Source organism: Canis lupus, chromosome 37 (assembly GCF_011100685.1).
Source record: "Canis lupus familiaris isolate Mischka breed German Shepherd chromosome 37, alternate assembly UU_Cfam_GSD_1.0, whole genome shotgun sequence".
NCBI lineage: Eukaryota > Metazoa > Chordata > Mammalia > Carnivora > Canidae > Canis > Canis lupus.
The window spans coordinates 11,482,313-11,496,989 of record NC_049258.1 but is presented as its reverse complement, the minus strand read 5'-3'; the positions used below and the strand labels follow the sequence as shown (position 1 = coordinate 11,496,989).

Genomic DNA, 14,677 nt, shown 5'->3' with positions numbered 1-14,677 from the left:
ACAAATGTCCTAATTATAGGCACAGAAAAGGGTAATCAGCATAGGGCCATAATCAATTTGGTTATATTGTGTTACTGAATCTCAGAAACACTACCATTATATGCAGAAGTAATAAATGTGAATTTGTTACATTATCACAATTTTACACATCTCACGCTCAGGTTATGTTAACAGGCATGGACTCTTATTTAATAAAACAAAAAGACAGGAAAAAGACATATAAATCTGGTAAGTAATGTGTACATTTCTCATATTCAAATCTTTACCCAATCAATGTAATAACTATTTTCCATTATTTCTCAAGTAAACAAATCAAAAAGATAAAAACAAAACCAACACAAAAAAATGGAAACTGACAAATCCTTGCTGCCCAAGAAGGATTTAAGGAACTAGCCAAGAAAGGTATCAAACTTCAACACCCCCTTCCTTGGAACCATTTTCCTGACCTCCTTAAGTTGATCTGTACTGCCCCATGACGCTGAACGTTTGTGAGACCCTTTCTTCTTTTCAGAGTATTCTTCGGCCCATGCACTCTCTGTCTATAATGGGAAAAAGACGGAAAGGATATGTTAACCATTTAACAATAAATGTATACTACATTTGCAACAAGATGGATGCATCGTGAGGACATCATGCTCAATCACACAAGTCAGGCAGATAAAGAAAAATACCGTATGATCACATGTAGAGTCTAAAAAACTCAGAGAAAAAGAGATCAGATTTGTGGTTATCAGAGGCAGGCACTGGTGAGGCACTGGAGGGGGAATTGGATGAAAGTAGTCTAAAGGTACAAACTTCTAGTTATAAGATAACAAGTACTGGAGATGTATAATATGATGACCATACTTAATACTGCTGTATGGTACATTTGAAAACTGCTAAAAGAGTAGATCCTAAAAGTTCTCATGACAAGAAAAAAAATTTTTTTTTAAATTTTTTTTAACTATATGAGATAATGGATGTTAACTAAACTCACTGTGGTAATCATTTCATAATGTATTCCCAGACATGCTGTACAAAAACTTTTACAGTGCTGTATATGTCAATTTTATCTCAATAAAATTGAAAAAGTTTCATTTCTAAAAAGTATACTTTTCTATTATACAATACATTCCTATCAAAGAAAATTAAGTACTAGAATATTTAAAATAACACAATGACCCAAAATTCTTCCAGCACCAGTTACTTTATTTTAGCCTATTTCCTTTATTTCTATTATTAATGAATGCTTGGTTATTATTTTTACATAATTATAGGCATAGCATTTATTGAGCAAACACATACTAATAACAGCTAACATTCCTGTGATCTTATTATGTGCTAAGCAACTTTGCTTTATGAAAGTACAGTGAAAGGTCTTCACTGTATTATCTGATTGAAAATATATGTGAAGCTCTACAATTTTTACAGGTAAGGAAGCTTGATAAGTTGCTTATTGTTTCACAGCTAAGAAGTGGCAAAGCCAAGATATAAACCTAAGACTCTGGAGTTCAGTCTTCACTTTTTTTTTTTTTTTTTTTTTTTAGATTTTATTTACTTATGCATGAGAGACATATATAGAGACAGGCAGAGACACAGGCAAAGGGAGAAGCAGGCTACACACAGAGAGCCCGACATGGGACTTGATCCCAGGTCCCCAGGATCACGCCTCGGGCTGCAGGCGGCGCTAAACTGCTGCGCCGCTGGGGCTGCCCACAGTCTTCACTTCTATACTATATCTAGGCTTGCTTTACATATCTGCAAAGTATAGCCTCAAAAATGATAAATACTTAGTTTTTTTTTTTTTAATACTTAGTGGTTATACAAAATCCAGACTTTAAAGACATTGCATCTGAAAAAATAAAATGAGTTCTTAGTACATGAAAATATGCTCAATCTCACCCATAAGAGAAATCCAAGTTAAAAGTTCACTGAGATTGTGTGATTTGATATCATACTCCCTCTAACACTGCTGGTGGAAGTGTAAATTAGTACAGACTTTATGGAAGGGGACTAAACAACTTATGTTGAAGTTATAAATGCATACTGTTCCATTCACCCTTCTTTTGTAATTTATCATGCAAATGTACAAAATACATATCTTTATGCACAAAATGAGATAGCATATTATTCCCAGTAGCACCATTTTTTACAAGTAAAAGATTAGACAATATAAATAGAGGATTTGTTAAATAAAGTAATGATGTGTCTTTTCAACAGAATACTTATTTGGCTATAAAAAATAAGGAAATTCATAATAATCTCTATGAGATATTGTTAAAAACTCAAGGCTCCCTATAACAGAAGAAATATAACAGTGGTTGCCTCATGGGAAGAAGATCCTTCCTTAACTGTATATACTCTGTACCTCTTAGATGCTGCACCATAAGGATAAACATGTAGCCTATTCAAAATAATACCTCCTTATATATGGGGATGGGGAGAGGACTTTAAAGGGAGAATCTTTCTATATGGATAAGTAATGTCCTTAAGGAAAAAGGAGGTTGTGGAAGAATATGTACACAACATATATATGGTATTCTTGCCAAAAATGTAATAACTTGAATTTAATTGTGAAAAGACAGTCTCAAGAATATTCAATAAAAATACCAGCTTGCTCTCTTAAACAATATCAAAGTTAGGAAAAAAAGGAAAAATATAAAAGGCTAAGGAATTGTTTCAGATTAAAGGACACTAAAGAAACATAACATCTAAATGCCATGTCTGTTTCTTGACTGGATCCTGGCTTGCAGAACAAATTACCACAGAGAACATTACTGAGGAAACTTGAAAGATTTGGTAATTATCCTTGGTAATTGTTTTTAAGTCCTTGTTCATAGACATGTTGAAGTATCTGAAAAGGGTTAGAATGTCTGCAACTTACTAACAATTAGCAAATAGTAATAAAAGCAATTATATCTACACCAAAAAATAAAAATATATAAAAATGTTTACTGGTGAATATAGGTGAAGAGTTTACTGGTGTTTAATCTATTCTTGCAATTTTTCTTTTTTTAATATATTTTATTTGACGGGGTGGGGGAGAGAGCATGCACACACAAGCAGGGGGAGTGGCAGGCAAAGGGAGATAGAGAAGCAGGCTCTCCGCTGATCAGACGCCCAACATGGGGCTTGATCCCAGGATCCCGGGATCATGACCTGTGCCAAAGACAGATGATCCACTGACTAACCCACCCAGGCATGCCTCTTGCAATTTTTCCATATATGAGACTTTTTCTAAATAAAAAGATTTTTAAATTAGGGAAATCTAAATATATTAAGTATAAAATTAACTCAATGAAAATCAAAGGGATATAAAAGTTTCCTATAGGTTTGTTAAGAATAAATTAAGATAATAAGGACAAGAGTACTAAGCAAGAAAAATAAAAGCAAGCATGAAGAGCAATTGACAAGCTTTACTAACTTCAGTTATAAGATGTTCAAACAGGAAAAAATACTTTAAAAAGTCACTAACTTTACTTAAATTCCTAACTCAAAAGATAATTGCTTTCTTTGTTCTACTAAGAAGCTGTGCTTTATTATAAGACACCCTTAGATGTTAATAAAAAAGTATAATTGGGGGATACCTGGGTGGCTCAGTGGTTTAGCGCCTGCCTTTGGCCCAGGGTGTGATCCTGGAGTCCTGGCATCGAGTCCCACGTCAGGCTCCCTGCATGCAGCCTGCGTCTCCTCCTGCCTGTGTCTCTGCCTCTGTGTGTGTGTCTCTCTCATGAATAAATAAATAAAATCTTTTTTAAAAAAAGTAAAATTGAGTTTTAATCAAGTATATTTTAATTTTGTTCAGTCTTGCACTCTATACTAGAAAACTATCAAGCATCTCTATTAATGTGTCAGGCACTGCACTAGGTACTGGGGTTAAGGAAAAAGCAGTCCTTACTCTCAAAAAGTTTTTTCTAGGAGGAAGGGCAAGATGGCGGAAGAGTAGGGTCCCCAAATCACCTGTCCCCACCAAATTACCAAAATAACCTTCAAATCATCCTGAAAATCTACGAATTTGGCCTGAGATTTAAAGAGAGAACAGCTGGAATGCTACAGTGAGAAGAGTTCGCGCTTCTATCAAGGTAGGAAGACGGGGAAAAAATAAAGAAACAAAAGGCCTCCAAGGGGGAGGGGCCCGCGAGGAGCCGGGCTGAGGCCGGGGCGAGTGTCCCCAGGACAGGAGAGCCCCGTCCCGGAGACGCAGGAGCTGCACCAACCTTCCCGGGTGGAAAGGGGCTCACAGGGAGGTGGAGCAGGACCCCAGGAGGGCGGGGATGCCCTCGGGCTCCCCGGGACAGTAACAGAGCAACTGCGTGCCCAGGAGAGTGCGCCGAGCTCCCTAAGGGCTGCAGCGCGCACGGCGGGACCCGGAGCAGCTCGGGGGGCTCGGGGGCGGCTCCGCGGAGGGGGCTGCGGGGCGGGAGCAGCTCGGCGGGCGGGCTCGGGCGGAGGAAGAGGCTCCGCGGAGGGGGCTGCGTGGCCGGGAGCAGCTCGGAGGGGCTTGGGCGGAGGCTCTGTGGAGGGGGCTGCAAGGCCGGGAGCGCGAATCCAACAGCGCAGGGCACAGGGCACAGGGCGCCGGGACACAGCCCAGGATCCCGCCTCCCCCGGGATAGGCAGAGGCTGGGAGGGCCCAGGACAGCAAGGACGCTCCTGCCCCGAGCTGAGCAGATAGCGGCCCCGCCCCGGAGCCTCCAGGCCCTGCAGACAGAGAGCTCTGGAGTTACTGTGGGAGCTGACTCCAGGGCTCTAGAGCTGGCCCCGCCACTGGGGTTGTTCCTCCTGGGGCCTCACGGGGTAAACAACCCCCACTGAGCCCTGCACCAGGCAGGGGGCAGAGCAGCTCCCCCAAGTGCTAACACCTGAAAATCAGCACAACAGGCCCCTCCCCCAGAATACCAGCTAGACGGACAAGTTCCAGGGGAAGTCAAGGGACTTAAAGTATACAGAAGCAGAAGATACTCCCCCGTGTGTTTTTTCTTTTTTTTTTTCTTTTTTTCTTTTTTTTTGCTTTTTGATTTGTTTCCTTCCCCCACCCTTTTTTTCTTTCTTTCTTTTTCTTTCTCTTTTTCTTCTTTTTTTTTTTTCTTCCTTTCTGTTTTGCTTTTTCTCTTTTCTTTCCTTCTTTCTCTCCTCTCTTTTTCTCCTTTTCCCAATACAACTTGCTTTTGGCCACTTTGCACTGAGCAAAATGACTAGAAGGAAAACCTCACCTCAAAAGAAAGAATCAGAAACAGTCCTCTCTCCCACAGAGTTACAAAATCTGGATTACAATTCAATGTCAGAAAGCCAATTCAGAAGCATTATTATACAGCTACTGGTGGCTCTAGAAAAAAGCATAAAGGACTCAAGAGACTTCATGACTGCAGAATTTAGAGCTAATGAGGCAGAAATTAAAAATCAATTGAATGAGATGCAATCCAAACTAGAAGTTCTAACGACGAGGGTTAACAAGGTGGAAGAATGAGTGAGTGACGTAGAAGATAAGTTGATGGCAAAGAGGGAAACTGAGGAAAAAAGAGACAAACAATTAAAAGACCATGAAGATAGATTAAGGGAAATAAACGACAGCCTGAGGAAGAAAAACCTACGTTTAATTGGGGTTCCCGAGGGCGCCGAAAGGGACAGAGGACCAGAATATGTATTTGAACAAATCCTAGCTGAAAACTTTCCTAATCTGGGAAGGGAAACAGGCATTCAGATCCAGGAAATAGAGAGATCCCCCCCCCCCCCCAAAATCAATAAAAACCGTTCAAAACCTCGACACTTAATAGTGAAGCTTGCAAATTCCAAAGATAAAGAGAAGATCCTTAAAGCAGCAAGAGACAGGAAATCCCTGACTTTTATGGGGAGGAGTATTAGGGTAACAGCAGACCTCTCCACAGAGACCTGGCAGGCCAGAAAGGGCTGGCAGGATATATTCAGGGTCCTAAATGAGAAGAACATGCAACCAAGAATACTTTATCCAGCAAGGCTCTCATTCAAAATGGAAGGAGAGATAAAGAGCTTCCAAGACAGGCAGGAACTGAAAGAATATGTGACCTCCAAACCAGCTCTGCAAGAAATTTTAAGGGGACTCTTAAAATTCCCCTTTAAGAAGAAGTTCAGTGGAACAATCCACAAAAACAAGGACTGAATAGATATCATGATGACACTAAACTCATATCTGTCAATAGTAACTCTGAACGTGAACAGGCTTAATGACCCCATCAAAAGGCGCAGGGTTTCAGATTGGATAAAAAAGCAGGACCCATCTACTTGCTGTCTACAAGAGACTCATTTTAGACAGAAGGACACCTACAGCCTGAAAATAAAAGGTTGGAGAACCATTTACCATTCGAATGGTCCTCAAAAGAAAGCAGGAGTAGCCATCCTTATATCAGATAAACTAAAATTTACCCCGAAGACTGTAGTGAGAGATGAAGAAGGACACTATATCATACTTAAAGGATCTATGCAACAAGAGGACTTAACAATCCTCAATATATATGCCCCAAATGTGGGAGCTGACAAATATATCAATTAATAACCAAAGTGAAGAAATACTTAGATAATAATACACTTATACTTGGTGACTTCAATCTAGCTCTTTCTACCCTCGATAGGTCTTCTAAGCACAACATCTCCAAAGAAACGAGAGCTTTAAATGATACACTGGACCAGATGGATTTCAGAGATATCTACAGAACTTTACATCCAAACTCCACTGAATACACATTCTTCTCAAGTGCACATGGAACTTTCTCCAGAATAGACTACATACTGGGTCACAAATCGGGTCTGAACCGATACCAAAAGATTGGGATCATTCCCTGCATATTCTCAGACCATAACGCCTTGAAATTAGAACTAAATCACAACAAGAAGTTTGGAAGGACCTCAAACACGTGGAGGTTAAGGACCATCCTGCTAAAAGATGAAAGGGTCAACCAGGAAATTAAGGAAGAATTAAAAAGATTCATGGAAACTAATGAGAATGAAGATACAACCGTTCAAAATCTTTGGGATGCTGCAAAAGCAGTCCTAAGGGGGAAATACATCGCAATGCAAGCATCCATTCAGAAACTGGAAAGAACTCAAATACAAAAGCTAACCTTACACATAAAGGAGCTAGAGAAAAAACAGCAAATAGATCCTACACCCAGCAGAAGAAGAGAGTTAATAAAGATTCGAGCAGAACTCAACGAAATCGAGACCAGAAGAACTGTGGAACAGATCAGCAGAACCAGGAGTTGGTTCTTTGAATTAATAAGATAGATAAACCATTAGCCAGCCTTATTAAAAAGAAGAGAGAGAAGACTTAAATTAATACAATCATGAAAGAGAAAGGAGAGATCACTACCAACACCAAGGAAATACAAACGATTTTAAAAACATATTATGAACAGCTATATGCCAATAAATTAGGCAATCTAGAAGAAATGGACGCATTCCTGGAAAGCCACAAACTACCAAAACTGGAACAGGAAGAAATAGAAAACCTGAACAGGCCAATAACCAGGGAGGAAATTGAAGCAGTCATAAAAACCTCCCAAGACACAAAAGTCCAGGGCCAGATGGCTTCCCAGGGGAATTCTATCAAACGTTTAAAGAAGAAACCATACCTATTCTACTAAAGCTGTTTGGAAAGATAGAAAGAGATGGAGTACTTCCAAATTCATTCTATGAAGCCAGCATCACCTTAATTCCAAAACCAAAGACCCCACCAAAAAGGAGAATTACAGACCAATATCCCTGATGAACATGGATGCAAAAATTCTCAACAAGATATAGCCAATCGGATCCAACAGTACATTAAGAAAATTATTCACCATGACCAAGTAGGATTTATCCCTGGGACTCAAGGCTGGTTCAACACTTGTAAAACAATCAATGTGATTCATCATATCAGCAAGAGAAAAACCAAGAACCATATGATCCTCTCATTAGATGCAGAGAAAGCATTTGACAAAATACAGCATCCATTCCTGATCAAAACTCTTCAGAGTGTAGGGATAGAGGGAACATTCCTCAACATCTTAAAAGCCATCTACGAAAAGCCCACAGAAAATATCATTCTCAATGGGGAAGCACTGGGAGCCTTTCCCCTAAGATCAGGAACAAGACAGGGATGTCCACTCTCACCACTGCTATTCAACATAGTACTGGAAGTCCTAGCCTCAGCAATCAGACAACAAAAAGACATTAAAGGCATTCAAATTGGCAAAGAAGTCAAACTCTCCCTCTTCGCCGATGACATGATACTCTACGTAGAAAACCCAAAAGCCTCCACGCCAAGATTGCTAGAACTCATACAGCAATTTGGTAGCATGGCAGGATACAAAATCAATGCCCAGAAATCAGTGGCATTTCTATACACTAACAATGAGACTGAAGAAAGAGAAATTAAGGAGTCAATCCCATTTACAATTGCACCCAAAAGCATAAGATACCTAGGAATAAACCCAACCAAAGAGGTAAAGGATCTATACCCTAAAAACTATAGAACACTTCTGAAAGAAATTGAGGAAGACACAAAGAGATGGAAAAATATTCCATGCTCATGGATTGGCAGAATTAATGTTGTGAAAATGTCCATGTTACCCAGGGCAATTTACACGTTTAATGCAATCCCTATCAAAATACCATGGACTTTCTTCAGAGAGTTGGAACAAATCATCTTAATATTTGTGTGGAATCAGAAAGGATCCCGAATAGCCAGGGGAATATTAAAAAAGAAAACCATAGCTGGGGGCATCACAATGCCAGATTTCAGGTTGTACTACAAAGCTGTGGTCATCAAGACAGTGTGGTCCTGGCACAAAAACAGACACATAGATCAATGGAACGGAATAGTGAATCCAGAAGTGGACCCTCAACTTTATGGTCAACTAATATTCAACAAAGGAGGAAAGACTATCCACTGGGAAAAAGACAGTCTCTTCGATAAATGGTGATAAATAATAGTGAAAGGGAATATAAGGGAAGGGAGAAGAAATGTGTGGGAAATATCAGAAAGGGAGACAGAACATAAAGACTCCTACTCTGGGAAACGAACTACGGGTGGTGGAAGGGGAGGAGGGTGGGGGGTGGGGGTGAATGGGTGACGGGCCCTGGGGCGGGGCACTTGACGGGATGAGCACTGGGTGTTATTCTGTATGTTGGTAAACTGAACACCAATAAAAAATAAATTTATTTAAAAAAATAAAATAAATGTAAAGAAAAATAAATAAATAAATATTATTCTGATGAACAAAAAAAAGTTTTTTCTAAAAGAGAAACGGTAATAGCCAATCATGGTATGATTGATGACAGAGGTCCCCCTAAGAAAGGCATCTAACCCAAACTATAAAGACAGGGAAAGAGATAGGCAAGATTTTATGGAATGGGGGGTGGGGAGGCTGCTATGAGCATTAGCATAGAAGTTATCCAAGCAAATGGTGGAAAAGCATTCCAGGCAAAACAGAAAACCCGAGAAGCGTTAGTGAATAGAGTACACAGGGCACTGCAAGTTCATTATTGAGAGTAGGAGTGTACTTTCTAAATTATTGAAAGAAAAGAAAAGAAAAGAAAAGAAAAGAAAAGAAAAGAAAAGAAAAGAAAAGAAAAGAAAAGAAAAGAAAAGAAAAGAAAAGGTTACACAGTCAAGAAATTACTTGTTTTAAAGGATTTCATGATATGACTCTACTTTATTATGCTATAGCCCAGCCTGTTTAAAAAACAATGTATAGAATCACTGACCTAAAGAAATCTGATGTAAACTGTGAAGGACAACAACATCAGTCAAGTGGTAAAACATTTGGAAATTTAGATTGTTTCAGAATCCTAGGCTTAACCAAGAAAGGCAAAGCTACCGAGAAGCCAACTATAGAACTTATATAGAGGTTGTTAAATTTAGGTCTGGGGAAAAAAAAAGATCTTAACCCTTTCCTTCCCTCTTAATATTACCAATTTTAACCAGTGGACCAAGGTTTTATACAAAATAGCAAGAGTTCCTCAAAAAGTAATTTTTTAAAAAGTTGATTTACCTGTTCAGTACTTTCATCTCCTAACACTAAGATACACTGTAGTATTGCTTACATCAAACATACAAAATAGTTATTTCTTTTCTTGCTATAAGTTCCAGATCATTCTTTCAAAAAAAAGGAAACAACCTCTAAACAAGTTTATGGACTTATAAACAACTACCTTCAATAAATCAACATTATTTTAGTCTCTAATTTACCAAGTATTTAATTTTGTTAGGTTTTAATAACAGACCATCTTATAGTTTCTGAACTTGGCTTACAATTTCAAGCCAGTGCATAAAATGGAAAAAAAAGTAAGCTCTGAATCAAAATCAACCACTAAAGGAGGAAAATAGTCTCTGAAATGTAGGAGTTTCCAAGAGAAAATAACATTAGATTTGTAAAAGCAAAAGATGACTGGTTTATGAAACAAACGAAAGAAATGATAAAGAAAACCAGACACCAACCACATGAGTCACAAATTCACAAACTCACACATGCCCCCTGTAAGGTAAAGAAGGCTAGGTGGTTAGGAAAATTGGGAAGAGAATACCTTTTGAGTCAAAATAATGTCAAATAATCCAGCCACACATATACATTTCATTTTATGCCCACAAACTGCTGTAGTCAGAAAATTCAAAAGGCATCCCCCCTGGAAGATTAGGGGAGTTAAATTAGATTAATATAACTGCAAAACAGCTAATGCTGGGAATATAGTCTAAATTTGGAAGGCAAGCTGATAAATGGTCAGTTTTAGGATCTTTAAAAGAACATAGGAAGTGGAGGGACAGAAGGGAGAAGTTGGAGGCAGCAAAGTATTAGGCAGCGTATCAGACTCTAAAGCAGAAATGGTAGATCAGTTTTGTAGACAGTCTCATGGACCAGTTCTGCTCCGTTGGCAATGGCAAGCTAAAGCACTGAACTTGAGAGACTCAGGCTATTTGAGTTCATAGAGAATGAGCAATGTCTGCCAAAGATAGAGGAAAAAAGAAATGATGCCATATATTTACTATCTTTGTGTCAAATAATCATGTGCAATAAAATTTTAATCATCCACTCACTCTTTTTTTTTTTTTTTTCATCCACTCACTCTTATGACCAATGCAAATAATGGGGTAGAGGTAAGGAAGAAGGAGAGATTGACATCTTTAAAAACTTGCTGTCATACTCAATGTTTTTGATGGGTGCCTTTCTCTGTATTTTCCAGAACCTCCTCTTTTCATTCCCACTCATCCTGGAGATGCTGAGACAGACCTTAGAATCATACTTTTTTTTTTTTTTTTTTTTTTAAGATTTCACTTATTTATTCCTGAGAGACACACAGAGAGAGGCAGAGACATAGGCAGAGGGAGAAGCAGGCTCCTCACAGGGAGCCGGATGCAGGACTCGATTCTGAGATCATGCCTGGAGCCAAAGGCGGATGCTCAACCACTGAGCCACCCAGGCATCCCCATTTTTTTTTTTTTTTTAATGAAGAACCAGGGCTCAGAGTGGTAACATGATATGTTCTGTCAAAAGTCTAACAGGAACTTCCCAGAAGCACCCATCTATAATATAAAATAAATTACTTTCATCATATTGTCTGTTCTAGCACTATCTGGACCAGGGGTGATTTTTATCAGGGGTGATTTATGAGAGCCCAAGGCCTCTCAACAAGGACAAAAATTGCTAATCAGTCCCAGTAATTGTTAGCTTGAATCTTCGCCAACATAATGCTCCCAGAATCTAACAGCAATTGACAAACTGCCTAACATATGAAACCTACGTGCATCCTTGTTCTGACAATAATCAAAGGTAGTAATTTTAATGATGAGCATTTATTAAATGCACTATGTGCCAGACACTTTTCTAAGTGTTTTACATATATTTCCTAGTTTAATCCTCATAATAATCTTAAAAGATAGGTACTATTATTTTCCCATTTTACAAAGAGGAAACAAAGGCACATAAGTGTCTGAATTCCAAAGATACACAAAAAAGCACATGAAAAGATGCTCAACCTCATTAGTCATTAGGAAAATATAAATAAAACCCGTAAGATACAATTTCATACCTATTAGGATAGCTATACTGAAGAAAAAAAGGAAAATAGTAAGTTTTGGTGAGGATAGAGAGAAACTAGAGCCCTTATACATTGCCAGAGGGGATATAAACTGGTGTAGCCTGCTGTGAAAAAAAGTCTCGCAGTTCCTCTAAAAGCTAAATATATGACTGTCAGGCAATTTCACTCTTACATATGTACTAAAAGGAATTGAAAGCTGAGATTCAAATAGATACCTATAAATCAATGTTCATTTGGCTATTAACAATAGCCAAAATTTGTTAACAACTCAAATGTCCACAAAGAGATAAATGGATAAACACGTTTACCTATATAGTGGAATATCATACAGCCATGAAAAGGTTCAACATGGATGAACTTTGAAAACATAATGCTAATTATAAATATTGGGGGGGCACCTGAGTGCTTGTTAAGTGGCTACCTTTAGCTTGGGTCATAATCCTGGAGTCCTGGGATCAAGCCCCACATGTAGCTCCCTGATCAATGGGGAACCTGCTTCTCCCTCTCCCCTCACTTGTACTCTTCTCTCTCTTAAAAAAAATCTTAAAAAAAAAAATCTTAAAAAGATTTACACATATTGTATGCTTCTACTTATATAAAATATCTAGAACAGGCAAATTCACAGAAACAAAGTTGAACAGTGGTTACAGAGGCTGAAGAAAGAATGGGGAGTTAGAGTTTTTGTTTGGGGTGATGGAAAGTTTTGGAAGCAGATAATGGCAATGGTTGCACAACATTGTGAATATAATTAATGCTACTTTATACTTAAAAATTGTAAATTTTATGTTATATATATTTTACCAAAATTTTTAAAAGCTGATCTAAGAGCCACCTGGGTGGCTAAGTCAGTTAAGCACCGACTTTTGGTTTTGGCTCAGGTCATGATCTCCATGTCATGAGATCTAGCGCTGTAGCAGGCTGTGTTCAGCATGGATTTTGCTTGGGATTCTCTCTCTCCCTCTTTCTCTTTCTCTCTCTTCTTCTACTCCCTTCCCTGCTCATGCTATCTTTAAAAAAAAGGAAATCTTTAAAAAGCTCACTTAATTAACTAGCATACATACATACATTAGTGAATCCAGCACCTACCAATAGGGAATTTGAGAACTTGTGATTAATCACGTTAGTGCTATAGTCACTTGCCAAAGATGGGAGCCCACAGTGTAAATGAGAGATCAGAGCGCCCAGCTATTGCCGTATTGTACCTTAGGAGATTCTAATGTGAGCTTTACAAGCAAGATTAACAATATGGTAATTACAAGTTTTCTTTATATTTATACCCTTATTATTCCCAATTTGGGGGACATTTAGAAAAAGGTGAAGCGAGTATGGGGTTTATACTTTAATTCAATGTTGTCAGAGCTAGGTGGGATCCTAGTGACTTATAAGATTGTTTATTCTTACTGGTAAGACAAAATATCTGAGCCCACTGAACCTGAAACTGCAGAGATAACAAGGGTTGCAGAAATGTTCAAGGAAATATATCCACAGTAATTTTTTTTTTTTAATATCCACAGTAATTTAAACATGGCATGTGGATTAAGCAGAAAGGAAGTAGGGACTTATTTCCCATACTACATGCCCTAATCTCACAACCTTAGAGATTTTGAATAAATGGAGAATTTTGTACCACTATTTGGTTAAAGTCAGTTTCTCAAAAGATTCATTAATTTTGAGGAGTATAGCCTCTGTTTTCATTTCTGTATTTGCCACTGGAGTATAAACATTAAGGTAATCTCAAATCCCAAACATCTACCCTAATAGCGGGACACAGTTTCAAGAATATCAGAATAGAAAAAAAACACAACACAACAAGAACATGTGGAATTTTGGAAACCAAAATGCAAATCCAAAAACCACTGCAAAGTGTATTTACTTGGTTCTGTAAAAGGACATTCTCTTCATAAAGTGCTAGGATCAAGAAACTATGAGTGATATAAATTTGAAGTTTAAAGCAAGATAATACCTTAGCTAATTTTCAACAATCAATATAAAGAATCTTTTAACTCTTTAACTGATTCTCATTCTTCATCAGCAATAAAGCTTTAACTGTTCTGCTTATTCATTCCTTTGCAAATAATCCTTGAGTGTTTATTCTCTCAGGTACAGTACTAAATCCTCGAGATAAAAATACAGAAATGGACAAGCTAGACCATGGGTTCAACATCTAGTGAGTATGGGAAACATTAATGATTAGACAAATATTTAACTAACTTTAAATTATAGTAAGTGCTATGAAAGAAACTATACCAAACTAAGATGCAGTTATCACTTGACTTTTTGATCTTGGACCTCAGCTTCCTCATTTGTAAAATCAGGAAGTAGATCTAAGCAATCTCATAAGAACCTTTTATTTTTAGTAATCTCTATGTCCAAGGTGGGGCTAAACTTACAACCCCAAAGATCAAGAGTTGTATGCTCTTCCAAATGAGCTAGCTGGTGCCCCTCTTAAGATTCTTATAACTAAAAAATTTCATTAATCTAAAAGTACAAAATTTTGCATCCAGGGTCTCTTTGTCAGGATACTTACATTTACAGAATTTATCTGCAATGTAATACAATCCCAATCTCCCAACATGGGAAGATTTTTGGCATAAAAATATAAGGTTAGATGGAAAGTAAAGTAATCCTGTTACAAATTCAATATATTAAA

At 38.0% G+C, this 14,677-nt stretch overlaps 1 protein-coding gene across 4 annotated transcripts in view; it reads right to left on the bottom strand.

Annotated features, from left to right (window-relative positions):
- FAM117B (family with sequence similarity 117 member B) overlaps window positions 1-14,677 on the bottom strand; it is an 84,955-nt gene that overhangs the window by 29,883 nt on the left and 40,395 nt on the right. For all 4 annotated transcript variants that reach the window (XM_038585425.1, XM_038585422.1, XM_038585424.1 and 1 more), the window contains exon 3: window positions 447-539. In XM_038585425.1, coding sequence (XP_038441353.1) covers window positions 447-539 — 93 coding nt within the window. The remainder of the gene's footprint in view (window positions 1-446; window positions 540-14,677) is intronic.